The sequence below is a fragment of the Seriola dumerili genome, unplaced genomic scaffold (genome assembly GCF_002260705.1).
Source record: "Seriola dumerili isolate Sdu_G_001 unplaced genomic scaffold, Sdu_1.0 BDQW01000003.1, whole genome shotgun sequence".
Lineage (NCBI taxonomy): Eukaryota > Metazoa > Chordata > Actinopteri > Carangiformes > Carangidae > Seriola > Seriola dumerili.
The window spans coordinates 15,808,569-15,836,316 of NW_019174258.1; the positions used below are offsets into that span (position 1 = coordinate 15,808,569).

Sequence of the window (27,748 nt, forward strand, 5' to 3'; positions counted from 1 at the left end):
AGTGCATTGAGCTCTCAGGGCCACTGTTGATTCCACAGTGTGGTTTGATGGACATGTGCAAAAACACTGCTAGTAATACAAAAGCAACAATGGCTCCTCTTGTTGATTAATTTTCATGGCCTTTGTATCATATCCAACAGTCTTTTTATTCTACAGGTTCTACAGTCAGTCAATCATTCGGGTGTTTCGGATTCATTAGGTTCTGTAAATGTGGAACAATACAACATGTTGACCTAAAAAAATTACTTTTGAATACTTCAGAATCTTTTAAAATCAAGTACTCCAGTACTTTAATTCAAGTAAAAATTTGACTGAACAACTTTCACTTGTATTGGAGTCATATTTGTCCAGGAGTATATACACTGTGACTTAAGTAATGAAGTTGTGTACTTTGTCCACCACTACTTATTTCTGGGAAACTGTTTAATATACAGACATTACTGAAGCAGTCAGTAAAACCTTATCCTCACCTACAGTATCTGGTGAAAAAACAATAACTCTTTCAGGGCTCTGATTTAATGTATCGACCAAGTGATAAACTGAAATAACTAATGTCAATACCATGAGCATGACTGAGACAAAGACGGGAGTGTGGGTGTTGTAGAGAACTGTGCTGTGGCCTGATGGGAGGGGAAGTGAAGAGCACTGGATTTTCCCTGGTTCTTCTCACATGGTTTCACTCAGCTTGATGGTCACTGCTTTCACCTCTGAGTACTCAGCCAGGGCGTACTCTCCACTGAGAGGAGAGACACAGCACATGAGGCAGGTTAGGGAATTATACAGCCAACAGGTATAATTGAACAATATGAAATATGAAGAAAGAGTGATGTTTCTTACAGCTCTCGTCCATTTCCTGACATCTTATAACCTCCAAAGGGCATCTGGGCATGAAGGGCGTTATAGCAGTTTATCCTTGAGCACAAGAGAGAAATAAAAAGGGAGATAGATCATTAATGGTGTCTTTACCTCAACTTCAAGACAAAGAAAAGGAACCTAGTAATGCTGGCACATCTAAAGGTCAATGATTAACATATTGTATCCTGTTTATTTAACCTTAATTTGAGGTTTTAGGGGGACTTTATTTCTTGACAAACAGCAGTTTATTCATCCACCCAGCACCAGATTGTTCAGTCTCTCCAAATAAAGAATGGGGTGCTAGCTACAGCCATATAGCACAGGGTTTTGGTATATTGAACTGGCAAATGGGCTAGTGCCCAGATAAGTCAGGATTCATTTCAGTGAGGTTACGTCTTCAGAGCAGACTGGAGGCTAGTGAGTCGCTATCAGAAAGTGACAAGACAGGCTGGGGCTAGCTGGTTAGCGTGCTAACTTCAGTAGAAGACAAGACGTGATAGAGACAAGAGTTAACATTGGCGTTTGTTTCCACCTCAGGAGACAGCTGTTGGTAGGTAAAGGAATGAAGTTTGATGCTGAACTTGCAATGTTTCATCTAGACTGGTAAGTAAAAAGCTGTTAATGCTAACATTAGCTATGTAGCTACAGCAAAACATACAAATAGCTCCTTAAATTTAATTCTCACGGTTTTCACATACTGTTGAGATAATTTCCCTCTAGTGTCAGCACTGTAAGTAAGTAAGTAAAGTTTATTTAAGTAGCACTTTTCACAGACGTGTGTCACAAAGTGCTTCATGGAGCCAAAAACAATTAGGATCAGTCAAATGCAAAAACACAGAAAACACACAGCACTGGATACACAATAACTTATATCCAATAAAACACATAAGAAAGCACTATACTGAGCCATATAAGTGCTTTACAGAGCCATAAACAATTAAGATCAGTCAAAGTGCAAATACATAGAAAACACACAGCACAGGCATACAATATATCCAGAGTGTCCTGTAAAATATGCACAGTTTATGTGAAAGCCTGTTTAAAGTCTTTATATGCTTTTTAAATGGCTCCATAAAATCAGACCACATAGACACACAGGTAGAACGCTCCACAACTTGGGAGATGCGGTCTGAAAAGCTTAATCACCGCAAGTCTTTAAACGGGTGTGGGTGCAGGCACAGACAGTAGGTTTGACTTATTTGACCTGACAGAGCGAGCTGACAAGCAGGGGTGGAGTAGATCAGTTAAATATGCAGGGGCTTGATGGTGCAGTGCTCTATATGTATGAGTGACAGTTTTGAACTGGATTTTAAAAGTAACAGGGAGCCAGTGAGGGGAAGTGACTGTGAGCAGGGACTTACCAGACAGTGCCAGTCTCCAGGGCTGCAGACACAGACAGAGCTCTGTCCATACTTGTTGTGAAGACTGCTGACACCAGGCCATACTGTGAGCTGTTTGCTCTCTCTATGGCCTCCTGTTGGCTCTTAAAGCTGAATATACACTGCACTGGACCAAAGATCTGAGAGGGGAGAGATGTGTACAGGGAAGTGAGTCACACTGTGCGATTCAATTCTTTTGTTTGTAAAATAAAAAAACCTAAAAAACACAATAAAAAAGAACTTGACTAGTTTAAAAATAAATACAGAAATTTTGTGATTGTGATTTCTCAAAGTAACTAAAGTTACAAATTTTTACCTTTGTAGAAAAGCTCAGTTCAGTATGTTCAAGTTTGTACAGTATGTAATGATGATGCTGAGAACCTAATTCACTGCTTTGTGTCGTCCACACGTTACTGTTGTTTTCAGGCCTGCCTCTTGGTAGTACATTCATCTTCAGATGGTTCAGAATGCTGCAGCTAGAATTTGAACTAAATATAGAAAATTTGACCACATTACACCATGTTTGCTTCTCCTCTTTGCCTTCATTGGCTCTTCATTAGGTGCTCTTTGTAGGGCTCCTGTCTGTTCCCAGAGTTAAAAAGATGTCTGCTCCCTGCAGGGTATCTTCTTATCATGTCCCCCTCCTCTGGAACAACCTCCCTGCTGACATCAGACTGTCCGACTCCACTGAGGCCTTTAAATCCAAACTTAACTCATCTTTACATCTTAACTTTTACTTACTTAACTTCTTACTTCAGACCTGTACCTGTTACCATTCTCCCACAGGTTTGTCAGTCTCAGTCTCAGTTCATCTAGTAAACCTGGTGCATACAGTATATTCTATGTTATCCTGTCCATTAGACACCCTTACATGGTGTACAGATTGTAACGCCCCTTGAGACAAATTTGTAGACTGTGATAATGGGCTATATAAATTTGACTTGACTAGCTGGGACAATACAAAATGATACTCTGTCGAACTCTCATGCCAAAGTCATCTCGACATATAAACTACCGATATTGTAGTCGTGAGCAAAACCCAGTGTCTCCGAAATGTCACAATGTCAAGGAGCCAATGTTGGGTATTGGCATCAACCTGATTTTCATTTACCACCAAAATTGAATGCCTGTCCAACGTGCGAGTCATTAGAGTCCACTGTCTTTCTGACATTACATTGATGTGTGGTGCCTACTGTGCAGAGACGGCATTGGCCTATACAATGACATCAGCAATTGTAATTTTTATACATTTCATATCTGAGCTATATGGTCATCTAAATTACAGTAAAATCACATGTTCCATAACTTGAAACAGTGTACAAATATAGTATATTTTTATCAGAACTATTGAAAACCCAAAAACAGATAAAAAATCAGGAATGATAAAAATAAAGAAAGTGTCATGATAAATCAAAATAAATGGAAATGTTGGTGTATGTTAGTAATGTTGAATTTTGTTGTCAGAAACTCCATAGAGCTAAAACTGTGTGACCCATGTTCTCCTCTGTCTAAGACTGTGCGTTCGGCAGCCTGCCTCTCTGCACTGTCTGTGGTGCAATGAAAGCACAGCTCCACACGGTGTCAGGCTTAACTTTCACACACTGACCCCACCACCCCATCATGTCTGTGTCAGGTCAATTTGTAATGTACTGAATGAAGTTGTAACCTCTTCTTTGGCGATGCGCATATGGTCTTTGACCCCGGAGAAGATGGTGGGTTGAATGAAGAGGCTCTTCTCGCCCACAGCTGCTCCTCCACACTCCAGCTTGGCTCCCTCCTTCTTCCCACTCTCAATCAGATCCATAATCTTGTCAAACTGCTGTCGGTCGATCTGCAGCCAGCGTCACACAGACAAGACAAGGGAAGGAGATAGTTGAATAACCTGGGCACGGTTTACTGTACTTGAACAAAGTCAAGTGATAAACTAAGATTAATATCAGTGTCACTTATGTTGGTCCAGTTGAACTGTTCTTGAGTGATGGTCAAGTGATGTAAAATGTCCATAGAGTAAAGTGGGCCTTTCGCACTAAAAGACACCTAGTGTCTAGTATTTCAATACTAGACTTGAGTTGATATTTATATAACAACAATGTATGCATCAAATGGCAATGACAGAATCAGAGGCGTGATGTGTGACACATCTGTCCCACTCTACCTTTTACACAGATGTTGATCCAGCTCTGTGACGACTTCCATTGCCGGCTTAAAGATGCAACAAAAATACCCCAAAAAATATATTCTATAGTATTCTATGATGCTGGTTGCGTGTTCCTACCTGTGGCCCTTGTGATGTCTGGGGGTCCAGCGGGTCTCCTACGACAATCTTCTTTGCCTTTTCGATGCTGCAGCGCACAAACTCGTCATGAATACTTTCCTCCACAAAGACACGTGATGCAGCCGTGCAGCACTGACCCTGGTTATAAAAAGCTCCTTTCTGGGTTTCCTCCACAGCCAGCTGCACTGTAGACACACACACACACACACACACACACACACACACACACACACACACACACACACACACATTACACACATACACAGCAAAAAATAAGAATCACTCTAACATTTTGAGTGATGGTGAATTGATAAACCTAATTTATATTTTTGTATCTCTCCCTCTGCCTGCTTTGTCTACTTTGTCATTCCTACAGTCACTACCTCTGGTTAGTTAAGTTGTCCAACCCTGATTACCAGTCATGTCAGCATGGCTGGTATTTTTTTCCCCTTGTGAGTCTGTGTGTGTGTCGTCATGGCAAAATGTGGTCCTGCACCTACTGTAGCAGGCTGCAGTGATCCCATTGCAAGATGGTGTCTACTTAATCATCTTTATAACTTAAATCGTTCAGCAGCCAAAATTTAGACATACTGGATTTTGTGGCCAATATTTCTATTGCTATTTTTTCTCATTCTGGCACAGAGTGATGACGTCACCTTTCTTAATCCCACTTTCAAAGCTCTAACTGGCCTGTAATGGCTCTTTGCCGCCGCAGATTTCAGGTTGTTGGACCGTCATATTCTCGTAAACACAATATCTCAGGAACCCTGTAAGGAATTTTTTTCAAATTTGGTAGAAACGTTCACTTGGACTCAAACATTAACTAATTGTGGTGGTCAAAGGGCAAAGGTCAAGCTCACTGTGACCTCACAGAACACATTTTTCCCCATAGCTCTAGAATTCACATGGTAATTATGACACAATTTAACACAAATGTCTACAAGTATAAAATTATGTAATGATGATGTGCGTGGCCGCTTTAAATGACAGGTAGATGAGCCTATGTTTGCCAAGAACCAGCATGCACCGAAGTCTCAGCTCCACACACACCCCTCCTCTTTGCCCATTTTTGGATTAGCTGGGAGTTAGGGGCGGAATCAGACACTGCCAAGATGGCGATGGTGGAGCAGCTCACTCTGAGCTTCCTGTGGGTGATGTCATGGAGACTACGTCCATCTTTATTTACAGTCTATGGCCTGACCTCGCTATATCTCTAAAGACTCTTGATATGGGCAGTCAATCAGAGGTTTGGAACCAGGTCTTTAAGCCCTCTCATACTCAGTGCATTGATGACTCAGTGTGATCAATGATGTCTACAGACCTTTGCAGTATTTTAGTTGTCATGTGCAGACTGCGGGTGAACAAGTACACATACTGTGCTTTCAATATGAGAAAAGCTAAACTCTGGCAGCATTACATTTATCCCAAAACATGTTTCTACTCTGAAATAGTTCCATGTTAATGTATTTCAAACAACAACACGAAGTTGCTTCTACACTTCTATATTTAGCAAATAAAGCAGTAAACACCAACACACAAAACTGGAGCCGGGAATGTAAAGTAGATAGTTGTTTGATATTTTTAACAGGTGCTCTTTAAAGGATATGACAGCAGAGTGTTTATCAGCTCTGTGTTGTACTGTCCAGTTCACTTGGCTACAGTTTCCTCTGCTGCTGCTCTGTAATGACAGGTCTGTCAGCGGCACAGCAACTGAAACCTGGTGGCTTCTCTGCAGTGACCTGCTGATCCACCACTTAGCTGCAGTTTATATTTCATTGATGGTGTGACAGTCAGTGACATCTTCACCATACAGTATAGTTGTATGATGATAGCACAGGTGAAGCAATAGACTTGAAACGCTTCATAGTATTCAGTATTTTTGAGTAGTTAAGCGACAAAGTGAATTCAGAATTCTCTCTCACTAACACCTGTGGCTGCTCAGGTGTGATATAATCATACAGCAGGTCATGTGACTCTAACACATGCTGAAATGATAAAAATACAACAGTTTGATGTTGTGTTTCATTATTGAAGTGCGAGAGACACAGAGAGCAGCTTTACTCACAGTCACAGTCAGCAAACACAATGCAGGGGTTCTTCCCTCCCAGCTCCAGAGTCACTCTCTTCAGATTACTCTTGGCTGCCGCTTCTTTGATCAGCTGGCCTACCTGCAATCAGGAGTCATACCATAATGCATTATGGGTAATACTGGAAAAAAACAAAAAACTTAGTGACAGAACAGGAGAGTCTTCAGATGTGAGTGCTTGGACTGGGGTCTGAATTTTCCTCTTTTTGCTATAAGAAACTTTTAATGCTGATGAAATCATTAATTATATTTAATAAGACTTTGTGAAAAAGATTTCTTCAGATTAAAGAAAATCTTGTGTGATAAGAATTTCTTGAATTAAAAATAATCAGGGTCCATCTGCATAACGTTTTTCCTGTTACTGGACTTTGCCAAACAAATCTTTATGAGGAAACTCTATTTTAAAGCCACTTAACTTCAGATGATGACATTTTGTCTTGATAGTGTTTTTTTAATTCTAAGACTTACAATATGCTTTTTACACATCTTTGTAAATGACCTGACGGCAAATCAGGTTTTTATGTGCTAAAATTTAAGAAGTTACAGCTCAATAAAGCTGTACCATAATCAAAACTTGGAATAGAACATGTTACAGCATCTACAGTAGGTTGCATGTAAAAGTCCGCTGTTGGAACCTTTCAGAAAGTAAGGAAGTAGGACAAGGGAGGGACATGTTTTGTATTGTTTAGCATTAAAAACTATTTTATGTGGTCATTTTCCTGACCTTGTTTAAGTTATAACTCACCAACACAACCAACTCTGAACAAATAGTTTTATTACACAGGCAAATATTTACTTTATTGTTTTATACTGAAACTTGTTTTGCTTAAGAAAAAACAAAGAAATTGTCAGATCTTGTTAAAAGTAGCACAGCACCATTCAGATGGCTGCTGGACTATATGTCAAAACCAAAGTATTTGGGGCTATTTATCTTTCATTCGTTTGTCAAAATGATGATTAACATAGATTCACATACCTCTGTAGAGCCAGTGAACGCCACTTTGTCAACGTCCATGTGGCTGGCGATGGCTGCTCCTGCTGTGGGACCAAACCCTGGAACGATGTTCACAACTCCAGGAGGGAAACCCGCCTGAAACACAGAGAGCATGTTAGTGATGGGAATCACCAGAGATTTAATGTCCCAAATAGTAACAGAACAGAGCGATAAAAAAGCTGTTTCTGGTTAAACAAGGATCTTACTCTATAACAAAAAGATTTATCTCTGTAGGAATCCTAATATTAATTATGTCAGACACTTACAATACCAATGTCAATCTGTCTGTGGGAAAAACAAGCACTTACAGTGGACGTACTTTGACACGGATCATACACCCTGTTGCAGCAGCTGTTCAGCAATAAGCAAAAGTTGTTCCTCAGTAGTGGACCATTGCAAAGATTTTCAATCACTTACACTCAAAAATATGGAGAAATTAAAAAAATACCAGTGTTACCCTTTACGTTACAGTGTGAGTTGATCTCTCAGGGACACCATACTTAGATGTACATGTTCTAAAAGCCACTCTTGTTCTCAGGTTCATTACTGCCAATGCTTATAACGTCATTGCATCCTGTACAGAAAGGTTGGCTGGTTTGAATATGTATTTGTTTATTTACAAGGCCCTTATTGGAAAGCTGCCTTCATATCTTACATCGATGCTTGTCTGGTCCATTGGACCACATGGCACCAGGACTAATGACTGGCTAGCGCTCCATGCCCCTTGAGTTCAAACTGAACATGGAATAACTGCTTTTGGCTTCTTTGCATCATCCAGTTGGAACTCACTACAAAACACTTAAAAAATCAATTAGCTGGTGCCTTTTGGTCATTTCAAATCCATAATCTCCAACCTTTTAACTTCTTTCTATAATTGATTTTGTTGTTGCATTATTTATTCATTGAATTTATGTTTGTTTTAATTGATTGTTTTTCTTTTATCGTTATCATTTTGTACCTACTCAACATCACTGTAAATGAAGTCATCGCCATAAATGATTTTCAAGTTTAAATAAAGACATAAAATAACTGTAACATATTGATATTTCTAATTTTAGTATTTCTCTACAACAACAGATCAGCAGGGCAGTAGCTTCCACTGAGGAGACTGAAGTCATGACTTCTGAACTTGGGAATTTCAGGGACGGATGTGTAAAGTTAAAATTCTACAACTAAAACTTATGCATTGTAACAATTTTACAGGCTGAATCCTGTTTTTCATATTTAAGCATTACTTCCTCTAGCCAACAACAACAACAGATTATAAATGATTAGTATAAAGGAATCAGTATTTCTCCATCCAGATGTTATCCAGTGTGGATTCAGTCTGAAATGAATAGATGAGACTTAAGCCTAAATCTGAACGTTATATGTGTAGAACAAGTTTTACAGATGATGGATGGATTGGATTAAAAAACCTGTGAAAATGACGACTACCACTGCAACAGTCAAATCAATCCTTTCTTAAACTGTAATTATGGCTGGGGAAGTTCAAAGGCCTTTGGGAGTCTCCCAGCCTCACTTTAGAAACCACAGTTGAGTAGTCAGGTCCAGACTGTCTCCCCTGCTAGGTACAGTCACTACCAATACATAACAGCACCAGAGCAGGCAAATCACTCAGAAACAGGATTTTCTATAAGAGCACAGGCCAAGAATCTGAGGACTATCAGAGGTTTAAAGTCTAAACCTGTCTTAGCCCACAGCTTGGATCAATCCCACTGTACATGTTGAGCCTAACATCAGACCTCTTTGATGAGCGATCCAACATGGAGGGCTGTGAGGGGGGTCTGCTCTGCTGGCTTGATGACCACTGTGTTTCCACAGCTCAGGGCCGGAGCTATCTTCCATGTGAACATCAGCAGAGGAAAATTCCACTAGAACAGACAAAAGAACAAATGTTAGCTGGGACATTTTAAATGTGTGGTACAGGAGGCCATATCATGGGTCACATGTACAACATCAGGATATACAATGTTATTTTTTAGAAAATTAGTGGGATTAGTGGGTGGTTACGGCTATAAATTAGGTATAAAAAATACTATGAACCCCTAGTAGTATTGAAATAATTGTGGCAAATTTATTCAGGGATCTTTAGCTGGTAGTTAGGGGCGGATTCAGACACTGCCGAGATGGCGATGGTGGAGCAGCTCACTCTTTATATACAGTCTATGAGTTACACACATTCACATCAGAAAGCTACCAGGTCCAACAACAGTCTGAGCAGCCCCAATGGGGCAGTTAGCGTTAGGGCCTTGCTCAAGGGCACCTCAGTAGTAAGCGCTGCTTTTCCACTTTCCCTGTTTAGATTTATTCTGCCAGTCCAGGAATTGAATCTGCGACCTTATGGGGCACCTAACAAGCCTGCTTCATTGACCTTTAGGCCACCGCTGCCCCTTATTTGCCCAGTGGTGCAGGCATTGTACCAGAATGTGGTGGTGAGGAGAGAGCCACCAGTTTACCATGATCCAATCCTCACTTCAGGTCATGAGCTCTGGGAAGTGAAAAGGTGTGAGGAGTCTGGACATCCAGAAGGAGCCTGGAGTAGAAACCCCCGCTCTCTCCCCTTGAGAGAGATTGAGGTGATTCTGATAAGGACACCTCCTGGACAAATTCCTTTAGAGGTTTCTTGGGAGGAGACCCTGAACACGTCGAAGGGATTACCTATCCAATCTGACCTGAGAACACTTTAGGAGGAACATCTTGGTTACCTTGCATACCTTGTTGCAACCGCTACCTGGGAATGGATAGGCAGAGGAAGTTGGATGGATGGATTAATGATTGATGATTATATTACCACAGACCAATTGCTTTACAGTGAACCTGACTTTAGGGTGCCCTTGGAATGGTAAATGGATTGCACTTTTCTATGGTTTTTCTAATCTTATTGACCACTCAAAGCGCTTTACACTAAAAGCCACATTCACCCATTCACAAGCACATTCATAAACACACTCATACACAGATGGAACAGCCATCAGAGGCAATTTGGGGTTCAGTCTCTTGTCCAAGGACACTTCGACATGCGGACTGGAGGTGCTGGGGTCAAACCACCAACCTTCTGATTAGTGGATGACCCACTCTACCTCCTGAGCGACAGCCACCCTGAAAGCGCTGCATAGTTTCCTGCTTTGTTCGTTTGTAAATCCAGCCTCCCATATGTGGAAAACTTAAACAAAGCAACAGGCAGGTGTCATGCTGTGTATTTTGTGTACACAGAGTTTTTTTTTTTTTAATGACCTGCTGCACTTATTAAAGTTTTGATGTAAACAGTAGCTTAGTTTTGTGACTCCGTTATAATCCATCACTGCAGCGGTCTCCAATGGAAATAATAACGGCGACAAATAATCCAAGAAACACACACATCATCAGTACTTTGGTTTTCCCAGTTAAATCCACTTTATCACTTGGATGTTGGTGGAGAGAATATACAAGACAATAAAAAGAGCTCTAAAGCATCAGGACTGGAGATGATTCAAAGTAAACAAATTCCGAAAAAGAGGTAATTTATTTTCCAGTTGCTCGTTTCCATGTTGGAAACCAATGGACAAATAATTGGGCACTCAAACCCAAATTAGACAGCAATATATGTGAGTGCTGCATGTTTATTGTTTAGGCATTGTTAACTTTTACAACACTTTGGAAACACTCAGCACCATTAAGGGATCTTGGGATCACAAGTCGGGAGAAAGGTTTCCTGTTTTCCTCTGACAATGACTCATGCGGCGTGTGTGCCAACAGTACTTTCAGTAATTACACAACGTTCTTCAGTATAAATTTCACTTTTATGATATAATCTCCCATGTCAAACAACAGCCGTTTTGTTCCTTTGTTGCCAAAGCAACATTAGAGGTTACAGGCTTATGCTCAAATATAAAAACTGAATGGCTGTATTCTGTCATGATGTTGAAATTATACTCGTGTGTCTGTCTGGATCTACGACAAAGTGAAACGTGATACCGCAAAACACCAAACACTGCCCCACCCTAAATCTGATGAAGTTATTATCAAAAGAAAAAAAAAACATATATTCCAATGTGTGAAAGTAAATCCAAGCAGCACAGGATTGTTTCTGTGTGTTCCTGTAAGAACAGCCCTGAAGGGATTAGCGGAGAGGAGGTCTTGTTTAGGGAGAGCAAAGATTAAGATAAGGTTTCTGGTACACACGGTTTCATTTCATCCTCACGTCCAGACAGTGCTGTTAAATGAGTGCAGTTGCCTTACCAGCACTACACATTTATGATTAGTGCTTTTCTGGAAAGTTAGGGTCAGTCTGTAGTGGTTCCAATTAAGACTTAATATAGTTCCAGGAAAGCCAGAGATGTTAGCAGTGTATATAATAGAGCCATTCACTTAAGAACTATAACCTGCTGACATTTAAGGGCCCTCCTGCGTTAAAAGAACAGATAGGGAAATACACTTGCATCCATGCAGTGTCAGATGAGTTTTTCTCTGAGTTCAGTACATGAATCGAGTAATACAGCTGGATATAGCGCAGCAAATCAGCCGTGATGCTAATTTGTCCCAGTGGACAACTGTGGTACAGCAACACAGAAATCCTTTGCAACCCAAAAAAAGAATTTTCCACATAGATGTCTGTAAACTCCAGACAGCACACCTCAAACTGCGCACAAGGTCACTTATAATTTAATACTGTATATGCAAAAGTTTCTCCAAGGCAAAAGAAACATAAAATTTCTTTGAGTATGAGGTCATTCCAATAGAGGCAAGGGAGTAGAGACTCTCGTGAACATATGCATTGCACAGAGCTGAGCAAACAAGGAAGAGACAAGCATTTTTTTCAAATGCAATTGAATGCATGTGTGCCATCTTTGAGCCTGCACTGGGTCGGGTAACAAACATAAAATATATAAAAATATATTTATATTAATTCAAAGGTAGAGGTCAAGGATAAATGTAAAAATGAACTGAATAAATATGAGAACGAAATTAAAAGCCAACAGATAAATAAAGAGTCATTTTATGAAGCCTAAAGCTGCCATGATTGATTTTGTTGTGTATCTCTCATTTCATCATCATTCAGAACTGAGACTGCAGCTACCTGATGGACCCAATGGACCAAAGGGTAAGTTGATTGACCAGTCACCACTTATTAAAAGATGGTACCCCTGCTTAAAGAACAGAGTAGATGTGGGATCCCAACATATCACTGATGTGTGAAAGGTAAAATAAAGCTCAGAACTACTGTAAATACGCTCATTGTAGTGTTTTGACCTAAAGCATGACTATTATTCAGGGTGTCATCATCATGTACCAGTCTAACATTAAGTGTTTGTCATCAGAGGGTACATACGAGGCTCTGTGTGGATGTCCATGCACCTTCCAATTTGGTGTGTCTGTGCTGATTTGTTCGCTCAAATGTGCACGTTAGCGAGGGAGTATCGAGGCCTTAGCTCTATTATGAAACACTTCACTGAGGTACTTGTGGCTAGCTAGCCATGTAGCCATCTGTGTTGAGCTAAACAGCTACAGTAACTTTTGAGGCTGTTTAAAGTTTAGTGTCCTTTACATTAATATAAGAATCTGAAAATATGGACATGATCATACATTTGTCCTTTCTCCTCATAGTCATTGCCCCTATAATTATCAAATTCTTAAATAATGGGAAAAAAGAGTTATTTTTCATTTTTTGGCTGCCGGGCAAGTGAAAAAATATAAGGGGGCCAGTAAAACATTTTTTCCCACTGGCCTTTGGAAACTGGGACAGATGATTTATTTCAAAATCAGTAATCTTTGTGTCAGTTTGCTTTATATCAACAAGTGAGAGCTGATTGATACAATCTGGATGTTTTAAAGTGAGTGGCTGTGTGGGTTAATTAACATTACAGGTTTGGGTTGGTAGACTGGTATTATCAGGGTTGGGTTCAAATTTGATTTAAAGATAATTGCAGGAAATGGGTCAGTTCTGGTACTGAGCTTAGCAGGTTTGCAAAACTGGACCTGTGCAGGACTCTGTCTTGGAGTACTGTGTCTAGTTCTAATAAATCCATGGTCCAGTACAAAGATAGGTCTGGAATGTGCTTTGTCTGGCTTAAAATAATGGTAATAAGGGGAAACCGATGACAAAATCAATTGTCTTCCAAAATGAATATCAGGTTTTTGTCTGCCACTTCTATGGTGAAGGTTTAGTTTGGTTTAGGATTAGAAAATGATCACAGACATGGTTACAATCAAACCAATGTTGACTGTTCATTAGAAACAAGATGTGATCAACATAAAAAATACACCTTCAGGCAACTCTGATGCTTTTATTTTCAAGGTTAGGACAGAGCACAAACCTGCCATAGTCACGGATCACAGCTGTTAAAACCACAATGTTTCACATGTGTTAAACAGACAAGACACAATGCGCGAATAAGACGGTTCTCACATTTGATTGAGCTTCGTGAATAATTTCTCTTTCTTAAAGTCTTTGTGCTAAGCTGAGTCTCCAGGACCAGCCCATGGATGTATTCAAAGATGGATTATGGATCCCAACATGGCAGTCCAGTCATTCCACTGAGAGCTGCATGTGCCAAAAAAAAAAGCTTCTCACATTTTTTAACCTAATGTTGCAAATTTTCAGATTTTAAAGAGTAACTCTGAACGTGTATCACAATCAGAATTTTTTCTCTTGGAATAGATGTGTACGGGAAAAGTTTTCCTGGGTCTCAGGGTGTCATGTGTCCGAGGCTGTGCCAACATTGCCACACAGCCCAGCTCTGCTCCTGGGGCTTGGCCCTATCTCTGTACTGATCTACAAGGATGAAACGGATATCCATATTCTCTGACTCTGGAGAAGACAGCAAACAGGAATAATGTTTTTCCCAGAATGTCAGAGCCTGCCTTTAACTCTCTGATGACATACTTAAAACACATGTATGATGTATGATTATTATCCATATGTGGATTTACAGTACAGTAAGCAGAGAGAAGTTGGCATCATGGCAGTGTGTTGGATTCTATTTCCTAAGGTTATAAAGTGGATTTTTAAAAGGGCTTATTAAGAAAGGATTGTATTACAGCAGAATCAGACATCCTGAGGTACCTTTTACTGGATGTCCACCGCAGAATAACAACACACACCTACGCACATTACATTAATTTCCTGCAGACTTACCATAAGCCTAACCATAAACACTTCTCACCTAACCCCAACCCATGGCCTTGTGGTAGGTAGTTATAACCAGTCAGTACCTGCAGTAGATTTTGATTGTGTAGGAATACAGTAGTGCAACGGTTGAGAAAATGTAGTTCCAAAGTAAAAGGCTGTTTGACGGCAAGATAAAGCAGTGAAAATATTCAAGTGTACACTTGAACTGATACTGTTTTTTTTCGGTGGGTATTTTCACACAACCTCACGTCAAAATAGCCCGAACCATCACTTAAACCTAAACCTGAACTTACCACCAGACTTCATCCTGAAATGTCATGATTTACATTATGAGGACTTGAGTCAAGTCAAGTCCCAACAATGTGTAAACAGATTTATGTCCCCACAACATGAGTGATACAGGCCCAAACACACACACACACACACACACACACACACACACACACACACACACAGTAATGAACAGTAATGAGATTTCCTATTATACAATATAGTTGACTTACAGGGATGATGGCTCCACATACACCAACAGGCTCATGTTTAGTTAAACACATGAAGCTTTCATCTGAAAAAAAAAAATGAAAAAAAAAACAGCACAGTCAGTTTGATACACTACATTGTAAGTTTCACACTGAGAGAAGACTCAGGGGTGTGCTCTCTTTCACCTGTTACTAGAACCAACAGTGATGTCATGGAGTCCTGGAGTACACTTGTACAGCAGCAGGTGGAAAGTCAAACCACTTGAGGTCAACAAAAAAAATTCTGTAAGTAATCCTAAAACCACATATGTTGGCATTCAAATGACGAAGCCCTCTAGCTGCCACAGGAATTATGATGAAAGAGGTCATGTAACGTCATTGTAGAGTCACAGTCTGCACGGGCAGGAGGTTTGATGCGGATGGGTCAAGAAAATGTTGGAAACATGTTACTCTGCTCTCTTTCCATTTCCAAACACCTGCCAGCTTTGTTTTGTTTTTAAAAAAAAACATGACCACTGTCGTCCATTAACCTTGACCAGGTCTTTATCACTGTAACCATGATGAGAAAGGTTTCCTAACCTGAACTAAGAAGTCATTTTAACCCAAACCTCAACTATAGTACTGTGCCATCATAAAATGGATTTATTTCAAATGTGATTTATGTTTTGGAAGGAAGAGATAGATGACATCATTCTGCTGATAGATCAGGTCAGAAAACACTTCTGTTTCTCATTGTGTGTCATTTTAAGGTCCATATAGTCTAAAGGTAGATGTCCATATGTTGTCTGATTATAGATCAGGTCTAGGTTCTATATTAATACCGTGAAAGTACCGAAGCGCTCAGTCCACAGAGAAATGCACACAGTCTGTATTCAGAAACTGAGCCTGGAAACAAGCTGTTAGGACTTCTGGAACTTTGTGATGTCACAACAAAGCAGTCACCACCCTCAGCCATGCCCCAAGCCCCGCCCACCTGGACCCACCATCCAACCTTGCAGGATTTGGTTTCTCTGTGTGTTTACCTGAAATCTGCTATATTTTTATTGGATCACTCAGAAAACAGTCAGCCAATCAGAGGAGAGGCTCAGAGCCTCCTCTCTTCTAATTGGCTCACTGACCTGTTGTTACTAGAGCTCCAGAGAGAAGCCTGAGAGAGGAGATATAAATGTACAAACAAATATATCTTCTTATGGATCAACACTTCAAATAACACTGGACAAGTGTAAAATATGGGACCTTTAATTTGAAGAACCTGTTGGCTCTTTCTTTAACTAAAGAATTTCACATGATGGTTGGAGTGAAAGGAAGAAAAGCAGGAAATGTGTAATAAAAAACAGTGAGTGTGTTTCTTAAAGAAAACCAAGTGAAATAAAGAAAAAAGTTGGGTAGGTTACCTACATTTTAAGCTTTTTAATAATCCGCATCATGTTTAAGTTTCCTTGACGTCACTGCTCGGTTCCACTGTGCTCTTTAACTTTTTTTAATTTCAAGTGCAGTATTTCTCTTGATTGTTGAGCTTTTTTTTACTTTAATCCTTTTAGACCCTCCCAACAATACTGATGGTGAGATCAACGCTGTACATGGACGTGTCAGAGGCTCAGCACCCTGACCTTCTCTAGTTTCCCGTGTGACTGATCACAGACTGGATGACTCCCCCCACAACGGGACTCATCTCGAGCCGCCTTTATCTTTGAGTCAGTGGGTGAGTGCATGTTCAACTGCGGCTCACTGAAGCTTACATTCACTCAAAGGCAAAGACCTGCTGAGAGGACCTGCTGTCAGGGTGTAACATAAGATTCACAAGAAGCCTGTCGACAATTAGTTTGTGTTCGTCAGCACTGAGGCTGATATACTGATATACTTAACCCACAGATTTCAGCGGGTTAATGTTTGTGGTCATTTATCCTGACTTTGGCCCCCAACCATTTTTATTATATATTATATGTATTATTGTATAATCATATTATATATTTATACTTAAGATGTGAATAACTGCTTGCGCAAAAAAATATTCTATAAGCTGATTCAGTAATTTTGGTTCTGTGTAAGAATGAGCACATAATAAAGTTCATCACGGGTGCATTTAGGACAAGTTTTTTACTTGGATAAACAATTTCCACCAGTACTGTCCTGGATGGCCTGATTTTTTTCTTCCTAATCTCCTGTTACTTGTCTGTTTGTCAGACAATAGTTTGAGTGCATTAAAGAGCTGTTAACAACAGACAAGTTTAATTAATTAATAAAGGAAAATTTAACACTGCTGGCTCTGAACCTAAAAGCTCATATTGGCAAAAACCTATAACTATAAATAATATTTATACCAAAGCCCCTGAGTATTTCAGATATCACCTGTGGTTTAATAACAACATAATACTGAGCTGCTTCTTTAGATTCTATGCCTTTGTGAACATTGAAATTATAAGTACCTTTCACAATAAGATGTATGTTTTACCACTTACTTTTTGCTGTTGTTGTTTTCTTGAAGGGATTTCACTGATGATGATAATGTTGGTGTTTGTTGTGTTGGTTTATTGGTAGTGGTTTGCAGTCACCTGGTCTCCTGTATATTTGCTCAGTTTCTGTGTCTTGGAGTTGTAACGTTCTCTTACATTTTCAAGTTGTGTGTAATTAAGTGTTCTGCTTTTCATAATGTTAAATAAACTAAAGTACTAAAAACTAAACTCTGATCTAGGTACTGCTACGCTTTAAGTGTGATCTAAGCTTATTCAGCTTGTGCAGAAATTTCAGTTTCTGTGAAACAGAAAATGAAAGCAGCCACTTATGTCTGCAGTCCTGGTGATTCAGCCACTGTCAGCACAACAAATTATTCTTCCCAGAAGAATCAATGAGATGAAAAGTGAAAATATTTCTTACCTATCTCTGGTGATGTCTAGTGGTAGGTTTGTTCAGCTCGCTGAGTCATTATTTATAACAGCGTTGACTGGAAATGTAGTGTTTTGTCTGTTCCGCTCTTAATTTGAAATTAGAGGAAGAAACCTGTCCAGGATGCTTAATAATTCTTTATATCTAGTGTTGTAGGAGGCTTGAGGTGGGGGGCACATTACTTACTTCTAAATGCAATGAACTAGTCACAAAATAGTGAGCAAACACAGGATGAAGGAGAAGATTTTGATCATTATTGACGATTTATATTCTTCCTTCATCCAGTAAAATGGTTATTTTGGCTTCACATGCATGAAATGAAACCAAAACTATAGAGCAGAGTCTACAGTCCACAGTGTGTATTTAGCCGACAATTGCGCACTTTTGATATCAAACAATTCTGTCTTATCTTGATGACTGGTGGTGAGACTACTCCAGCATAACAGTGCAGGTTACCGGCTGAGCGGCTGCGGCTTTGGCGAGGCGTTGAGCCAACGCTGATTGCTAATCCTCACAGACTGTTGCACCTCACTGATCACTATCTCTGCCTCTTCCTCTTCCCTTTGTCCCGCCACACCGTTTGTCTCTCACCACTCTATTGGGATCTAATCAGGAGGAAAAGGCAAGCGTGTTTTGTCTATCTGCTGTCCTGCAGAGGCAGAGGAGACGCAAAGTAGGCTCTGACAGGAGGGGGAAGTATTAAGAGGCTGAATGAGATACCACCCAGGGCTGAGGGCAATCCTGAGCCAGGCCAAGTCACTCGCTCTGTAGTAATTAACCTGTTTCCCGATGGTCATGGATTCCCTGGCATGCGCAAAAACTGCCCTGTCGCTTCTGTGGAACTCATCTTGTGCACTACTAATTATAATGTAACCTCTTAATTACCTTATTTAATCATGTGTAAAAATGTTGCATTAGTTTGTATGGAGCTCATTTAAAAAAAAAATGTGCACACAAATTAAATTGTGAGGCCAAATTATTCATGTATACTCTCATATGTATGACGGAATAAATAAATGAATAAATTAATTGAGTAATTAAAAGCTCCTTAACAAAAAAACACTCTTTACTCCTCCCTACATGACTGGACCGGACACCTTTAACTTCACTTAGTGCTGCAACATTAATATAACAGTAATCTGACAACACAAATTAATCAACTTGTGATGTCGGGAATTAATTAATTCAGGAGAACAAATCACTAATTTGTGTGCATGTTTTCTTAATTTGAGAGCACAAATTCATTCTATCATATTAATGTCAAATTAGTGCAACAGCAAAAAAAAAAAAAAAAATCACCTGACACCCATTAAGCTCTGCAACTGCAGTGGCTGGTTTTTACTATAAATGATGTTGTGATGTGGGAATTGTGTTTGAGACACAATCTGGAAATTGCATTACAAACTATGTTGTGCACCACAAACTGTCAAAAGGCTGTTTTTTCAGTCTCATGTGCATCTGATGCAAATATTTTAAACAATACATCTGTTTAAACAGATAAAGGCTCAGGTTTCACTCATTCATACTTTATAACTGTGAACCCCGAGGCTCCAGGTTTCAAGTCTAGTCAAGTATTTTTTCAGATTTACATGCGCAGCTACGGTGATTGTAAATTGAGCTCTCAGTGGCTGCAGGTTGAATCACATTGGTCACATTGTTGAATCCCTGACAGTTAAAAGAAGATGAGGCTCACACTCACCTACAGGCAGACTCTTGCCGTGGATCTTGTCGGCCCAGCCTGCGTAGTAACGAAGGGTTTTGATGCTGCCGTCCAGGTCAATGAAGAAGGACTGGAGGAAGGGCTTCCCTGTGTCCAGAGTCTCCAGGGTCTGAGTAATCAGGAAAAGTCGATTTGTCACCTTGACTGTAAATAAAAATTCTTCAGGATAATTGCTTTGACTTAATAATAATTAATTATAGTTTATTAAAACTTGGATCTTATTTCTGTAGTTTTCACTATTATTCCTCTCAGTAATAACCGCATTTTTCCTCATAACAAAGATTTGAATCATTTTAGGGGCATGAAGAGGCAAAAGTATACACTGTTTTACAAGAACTAAATATTAGAGAAAAGTCCAAAATAAATAAACCACCAGGGTGGAAACCATTGTTGGAAACAAACTCCCAAGTTAGTAAAAGTTATTTGCAACAGTGCAATTATTACACAAAGTCTCTGTTATAAATGTCCATCACAGTCTGCCATCTACTTCATACTTTAATTTTGACCTTCTGTGCTCACTGTAGCTGAACACACTGATAAGCATCAGTTTGACTGTGACTTTCAAATGAAGTGATTTAGATCATCAGGATAAACTGTCGCCTTGTTTCCAATCTCTCTGACCATCTGACTGCTCGGACTACACTGCAGTGATGTGTTACAGATCTCACCGATTACCTCGGGGAGTTAGTGTTATCATGTGATTGAAATGTTGCACCACAAAACCACAGAAATAAGAGCAAAAAATTGTAATAAACAAGAGTAATCTTAAAATAAATATCTATAATCTTTGCTACCTCCCAGGCCTGTTCTTGCACAGTGCAAGTCGCCCATAAAGTTACTGCTGGCCATCGGCAAACAGTTTTATTACCAGGAATTTAATATGATGTTATGCTTGTTGTTTCCAGATATAATAATAATAATTACTATAATAATGGTGAATTAATTTAGGGCCTAACAAAAGCAGGGAGTTGTATGAGCCTGAAATAGCTGGCGAGGTCATTTCTCTGCGGAGCCAAGGGTGGTGCAGTGGGATGTGGGCCACAGTGGTCCACTGCAGTGTACAGTGTCTTGGTAAATACATGGCAATAAGCCGAGCAAAGCAAAACTGAATTCATAATTGATTATGGTATACAATAATGATGTCTGAATGTGTCAGACATGAGTCATGCTGTATTGTGAACCCGCTCCTTTCTGACATATATACCATGTTTACTGGAGTTAGTTTTATTGTGAAAGGAAAAATAAGAAAGTGAAACTCTGTGGCTTAAGTAGACACTGAAACCACTGTACCGCTTTACTGTACCTTTAAATGGCCCGAATCTGGACCTTATTTCCTCAAACATAGCTGGGAGTTTAGTGTAATTAGCCATACCCTGCACACTACCACTCCAGAGCATGTTTGCAATTAGCAGTCACATGCAATCTGGTATTATTACTTCACTCACATCTGTAAGGGTTCATTTACAGATCTGAGTCTTACTGCAAGCTGGCAGCTAAACAGAGTGAACAAGGCACAGCAACGGGGATTTCAGTCCAAACAATATCTGAAAGAGAGGCAGAGTAACATCCAGCAGTCATTACAAAGAGACAGAGAGAGAGAGAGAGAGAGAGAGACCGGGGTGGGGCCACCGTGTCATGATGTCATGCAATAATATAGGCCAGTCCCTGATATGAGTAAGTCAATGTCATGACAGCACATGGACAGCTGCAGGAAAATCCCATAGATGTGTTGCTTATGAAACAGTGCTTGTTTCAATTGAGATCTATTGTTATGAATAATATCTGACACAAACACTAGAGAAGGAAAGTGCAGACTGCAGTTATTGTCATCCAGTAGAAACATATAGAATACAGCCTGAGCGGTACACTGCAGGGACTGGTCATTGTCTAGCTGCACGGTGTCTGTCCTGATCTGACAATGAGTTTATTCTTTCTAGAGAGAAATGAGCAGTGTTGGGGAAAAAAAACTTGTCACCACTACATTTACTAAAGTTCTGCCTGAATACAGTTTTAATGTTCACGTACTGATTATTTCTATTTTATGCTACTCAATGCTATTTCTACTTCAGTACATTTCAGATGGAGACGGTTTATACGTTGCCTGTCTTTACTCTAGCTTCATCTTCATTATTTCACACAAATCAAAATAAAATACACGTAAAAAAACTGGGACACCCCAGTAAGCTTCAGAAGCTTGTGAAATACAGTAAAATACAGTTTCAGCAACAAAATACCTAAATTCTAATACCTGATACTTACAACCCTAAAAAGAAAAACTGAATGGTCCAAAAACATCTGTCCCATCTGTCCAAACATTAATTCAATAGGCAGGATACACAATCAGGAATAAATGTGCCTAGTTACTCAGTTGATTATGACTAAAAAAAAAATCAGTAATGAAACATCTCCACTTAGAGGTAATACAACATTTAAATGCTGATGCATCAGTAATAACAATCAAATAGACACAGGGGTCAGGCTGCTACACATGTTGCTTGTAATGCTCCTGTAATGAAAGTCTTTGACTGAAGTGCTATCTCACCGGTGTGAATACGTTTTCAGCTACTGGGAACCAGGGCAGGGAAAGTAGCCTGAGCTGTGTATCATGGTGAGACAGAAATACGTTGTCACTGTGACATTGACCAACTCATAATATCTAGCAATGTGCCATGTAATATAAATACATTGTTTTATGTTTTGCAAGTTAAATTTTGTAATTAATCAATGATTACTTTTAAATCAGTGTAATGAGGCCCAGTAATGAAGAATGTTTTAATGAACTTATTTATCTTCCAGATCTGTAAAAAGACCAATTCAAACTCCACCTGTAAATCTTGAACTGTAAACGTCCATCATGAGGAAACATCAAGCACTACTTTTTCATTGTAGTAAAAAGTGATTGAGGTGACTGTATGTGGAGTTGAGCAGTTTGATTCAGACACGTTGGTCGCCTTGGAAACATTAAATCTGCAATGGACCAGGAGAAATGAACCCACCGCCAGCAGGAGCCGGTCCCTCTCCATCAGGTCGGCCAGTTTGTGCAGCAACATCCCCCGGCTGGACGCGTCCATTCTCCGCCACACAGAGCCCCTCTGCACGGCCGTCTTGGCTGCCTCCACCGCCTTATCCACATCTTCCTGCACAGACACGAAGAGTCTACTTTATCAAGATACAGCACATGTCCACACAATGACTTCTCCCAATGCTTTCATGGCCAGTTTTCAACTCTTACTCGGGCCTAAATTGGAAGAGTAGTGGTGGTAATTTTTTTTTTTTTTTAATTTAAGTCCCCACGTTACCTTGTCCCGCAGTAAAAAAGCAGTTAAAAGGAAAATAAAATCATTATTTATTTCAATTATTCCACAGACATCTCCACTAACAGACATAAAACATTAAATTAACAAATGTTTAAATGAAGTTTGGCAGGAGAAGATTTAGAGCCAAAGCTCTATTATCATTATCATTATTATTATTATTATTATTATTATTATCATTATTATTATTATTAGCCTATTGTTAAATAAAATAATTAATGCCTTCTCACTTTGTCTGCTTCCTCCACATCACAGATCTTGACACCTGTCGCTGGGTTGAAGGTGGGGAACGTCCTCCCTGTGCGGGATGTGTGCCACTCATTGTCGATGAAAATCTGTGGAGAGTGGACAGTGTTTGTCTCAGCTGACACCTGACACATGATTTCTAACATCACCACAGTTAAAAACACACACACACACACACACACACACACACACACACACACAAACAGGGACTGTCCTGTCTCTGACCCAGCCTGGACTCTTACCTTGGAGTGTCTGATGTCCTGGACCTTGGCGGGCTGAGGCAGAGCTGGGATTCCTTCACTCACTCCGTTCTCTGTTATTCCGTTCTGAGCCATTCTAGGTCAGTGCTCTGACTGCTCCGTGTACCCAACAGTGTCAACTCTTCCACTGGCTTTTTATAAGAACGTGGGACTCCTCCCTCCCTCAAACAGCGGTTGAGGAGAGCCCGACTCCGCCCCTATCAAATATCAAGGGCCCTTATCTGAGGGGAATCTTGTTTTCGCAGCACCTTGGAAACATCCTGCAACATGTATCATGTGTATTACTAATGCTATGTAAATAGTGTGGAAGAAGGGGCGTAGGATTACTTCATGTTACCTTCTTCCTTATTCACTGATGAGCCAAAACATTATGACCACCTTATGTGTTATAACTTGCTGCTGGTCCTCCACCCGTCAGGAACTCCAACAAACCTCTGAAGGTGCCCTGGTATCTACAGCAGCTCATCCTTTCAGCTCCATGGAGCCGTCAAGGATCATGCTTGTAACTGCCCTGCAACTGCTCGTCATGAGGATGTTGAATAAAATCAGTGCATTTTAATTTTCATAATGTGTGTGTGTGTGTGTGTGTGTGTGTGTGAGAGAGAGAGAGAGAGAGACCTTTCAAATAGCAAAGGGAGAGTCAAGAGTAAAAATTTCACAGCTGAGTTATTTGGCCGTGTCCACTAGTCCAGGCAATGAAAGCAATTAGACTGAATTCATTCTGCTGCACAATATTTACATCGCAACACTGCAGCTTTGATCTGCTGCTGTCGGCCTACTTGGACTGACTGCGGCCCGTTCATCAGCCTTGCAAAGGTGTTATCAGTTGTGATGTTCCTCGCAAAGTTGGTTTTTGCACCTGGGCCTGGTGAAGTTGAATGGAGCTGAACACATGCAAACAAATGCTTTTGTTCTTGGGGACAAAGCTGCTTGCTTGCTCCAGACTTGCACTCATACACAGTCTGCTATTGTTTCCCCTTCATCGCTTCTTGTCACTCTTTATGTCAAAGTTTAATTAGGACAACGAGCTTTCACAGGCTCATTTCTCACTTCAGCAAGTTTCTAACACTTTATAATGAGAGAGAGAGACTCAAAGGGATTGACTGAAAGGAGGGAGAGACCCAGAGAGAGAGAGAGAGAGCGAGGGAGGATAAGATGTGTGTGTGTGTGTGTGTGTGTGTGGTGGGGGCAATATGAAATGCAAAACATGGGCCCAGACCCATGCAAATAATCAGGAACCTGCTCTGGAGGGGATGAGCTGCTTTTCTCAAACAGCTGAGGGATTGAGACCAGAGGTATCTGTCCGTTAAAGTGATGTTTCTAAATACTACTGAGGATGTAAATCTTTAAAAATGCTTTGACAATATATAGTTTCATTAAAAAAAGGCTCAGTTATTTCCTGAAACAATCAGAGTATTTATTATCAAACGTCGCTCAAACAGGAGGAAGTAGTGCACTGTGTAGTGGTGCTGCAGGAAGGTGTGTGTGAGGAATAGAGTATAAAGAAACTACAGTGTATGTGTGTGTGTGTGTGTGTGTGTGTGTGTGTGTGTGTGTGTGTGTGTGTGTGTGTGTGTGCGTGTGTTCATGGCAATGAAGGAATAGGGGGCCCGGTGCGACAGAGTGGCTTAGTTAGTGGGATTCATTCAAAGTTGGTTTGAATATAAGGAAATACAGAACAAGAGAAAATTTACTTTAAAAAAAGTTATTTTTTGTTTGACGAGGCCTGAAGAATGAAAATTGGAATAAATCCAGTTTCATTTCTGGAGCTGACCGTTGCACATTGTGCAAACAGAAACTAGGAAATAAGTATGTGATCACTCTCTGAGCACGGATTTCTACTGTATATAACACTGTATAAAACTCCTCTGCCTGAGTGAGAGTTGGGAGAGCATCCTGTCGTGGGAAAGGGGAGTCAGGTGACCTCTTCTTCCAGGCTTGGCTGCTCAGGCTAATTGGCACTGCACACCTTCTAATGATGGTCAAGTGTTCTCCCATCAGCAGGCTTCAAGGCCAATTAGAATCACTACCCAGATAGCTAATTGCAGCATTATGTCTTGTTAAGAATTTGTTATTGGTTAAGTAGCATTTTGCAAAGACACAGGCTCATTTAACATTTGTTTCAGCCACAGCTCTCAGTTTAGGAGGATGTAATGAAACTAGAGACAAAATCAAAGAAAGCTGAAGCGAGAAAACTGTGAACCAGCAAATCAAAGCAAAGGGGTATTATACATGAAGGTAAATTACATGATAGAATTTTATTGTATCAAGAACTGATTGAGTGGAAGTGTATGTATTTTTCACATGCAGTATGATCATGTGACTAAACTTCATGTGGTTCAATATAAGAGACAATATTAAAACAAAGAAGAAAATCAAATCTTCACAACATTAAAGTAAAACAACAAACAAGTTGGACAAAATTACATATCAAACTATTATATAAAATATAATGACAGATAATAAAATATAATGCAGACCCTGTGATTCAACCATTGTTTATTGAGGGAAGATTGACTGAGCATTAAGCTAGACAGATACACAATATATGATAACAACCGCATTGCTAATAATAATAATAATAATAATAATAATAATAATAATAATAATAATAATAATAATAATAATAATAATAATAATAATAGGATCATGAAAATGTCTGACAAGAATGAAAACAAATAAATAACAAAGAAGTCTGCTGAGAAGGATAGACAAGAACAACAATAAAAACTAGAAAATAAAAACACTAAATAACAACCATGTCAATGAATCAACCAAAGCTGGAAGACTGTACAACGACCATGGGACCACAGGATTAAAAGGACCTACTGACACAAACCTGTTTCTGTCTTGTAATTTGTTTCACTTATTTGGTACAAATTACCCAAGTTCATTATTCATCTGAGGGGATACAAATTCCTGTGAGTATGTTTGATTACAAGTGGTTCTGAGTCTTAAAAGAGAAGTGAGGTAGAAGGAGCCCAACAATGTCTTATACACAAAGATGAAGAGACCGTGTCTTTCCCCTCCGTCACTGAGGGAAAACCATCCTACCTTCTGCTACAGTTCACAGTGATGAGCTCCGAAACCATACTCGTAATAAAACATAAGGAACTGTGGTGAACTTATAGTCTCAGTGTAAATGGGGTTGCATGCATTTGCACATTATCATCATAATCTGACACTGACATTATAGTTTTCCAAAGAGAAGCATAAATGGATCCTGTACAGTGCACCCAGTTTAATTTCACCTTCTGTGTTTTAAGTTTAATACAGTATATAAATAGACAGTGTATATAGTCAATGCAGGTGAATATGACATAGGGGACAAACCAGGGAAAGATTATAAATAAAAATAATAACAATAATAACCAAAAACAAATCAAAAAACGTTGTCATATATGTATATATTATATAATTATTATAACACCTGCAAGCCATAACAACAAATGTCAATATTTAATTTTTGAGCTTATAGTTTGATGTGGTGTTTTACTGTCATATTTTTGCTCATGCATAAAACAATAATAATATAATACACAATATAATACACTCTGGTACAACACCAAGACAAAGTACAGCCACAACAATAAAACTGAGTGTATTTAAAAAGATTTAGACAAACATATTTAGCAACATAGACCCAAATGTATCTTATAGTCTAATATCAGAAAAGAAGACATGAAGGAATGTGTTGAAGATATTATTAAATTGAGGGAATTAATAAAACTACTCCATCAATTCAGGGCAAAAAATATTAATTTTAAGAAACATGTTTAATGAGTCAAAAGTGCAAATTACTACTTTATACATTTACTTTAACCTACCAAGTGTTTTAAATGTAAAAACTTTAAAAACAACACTGAAGTCCTTGAGCAGGACCCTGATCTCTGTCATCATTTAACTGAGAGACTCTTGGACCTGGTCTGGAATCAGACTTTACCTCAAATATGACCGCTGAAATGGCCTTGACCATAAATATCCTTCTTACCTTGTGCTGCTTTCCCTTTAAACTTAAAGCACTTTCCCATGCCTGTTATTTTGAGTCACACTGCTGCAGTTGGACACCCACACACATACACACACACACACACACACAGCGTAATACAGAGAGGGGGGTGGGGGCGAAAACAATTCAGATTGAAA

General features: G+C 39.6%; 1 protein-coding gene across 1 annotated transcript; it reads right to left on the reverse strand.

Annotated features, from left to right (window-relative positions):
* Positions 1-294: 294 nt before the first annotated feature.
* aldh1a3 (aldehyde dehydrogenase 1 family member A3) lies at positions 295-23,691 on the reverse strand. Its single transcript, XM_022743528.1, has 13 exons — positions 23,585-23,691; positions 23,327-23,431; positions 22,779-22,919; positions 19,762-19,891; positions 15,204-15,265; positions 9,335-9,463; positions 7,572-7,685; positions 6,575-6,677; positions 4,510-4,694; positions 3,901-4,065; positions 2,217-2,374; positions 838-912; positions 295-736 (listed from the first exon to the last, which is right to left on the reverse strand). Exons 1-13 carry the CDS (start codon positions 23,675-23,677, stop codon positions 667-669), a joined length of 1,530 nt encoding a protein of 509 aa, XP_022599249.1. The 5' UTR covers positions 23,678-23,691; the 3' UTR covers positions 295-666.
* Positions 23,692-27,748: the final 4,057 nt, after the last annotated feature.

Coding starts and splice junctions, on each gene's coding strand:
- aldh1a3 (XM_022743528.1), bottom strand. CDS start 23,677: ATGGCTCAGAACGGAATAACAGAGAACGGAGTGAGTGAAGGAATCCCA. Junction 23,432..23,584: donor AGGACATCAGACACTCCAAG/GTAAGAGTCCAG, acceptor CACTCTCCACAG/ATTTTCATCGACAATGAGTG. Junction 9,464..15,203: donor TATGTGGAGCCATCATCCCT/GTAAGTCAACTA, acceptor TGTCTGTTCTAG/TGGAATTTTCCTCTGCTGAT.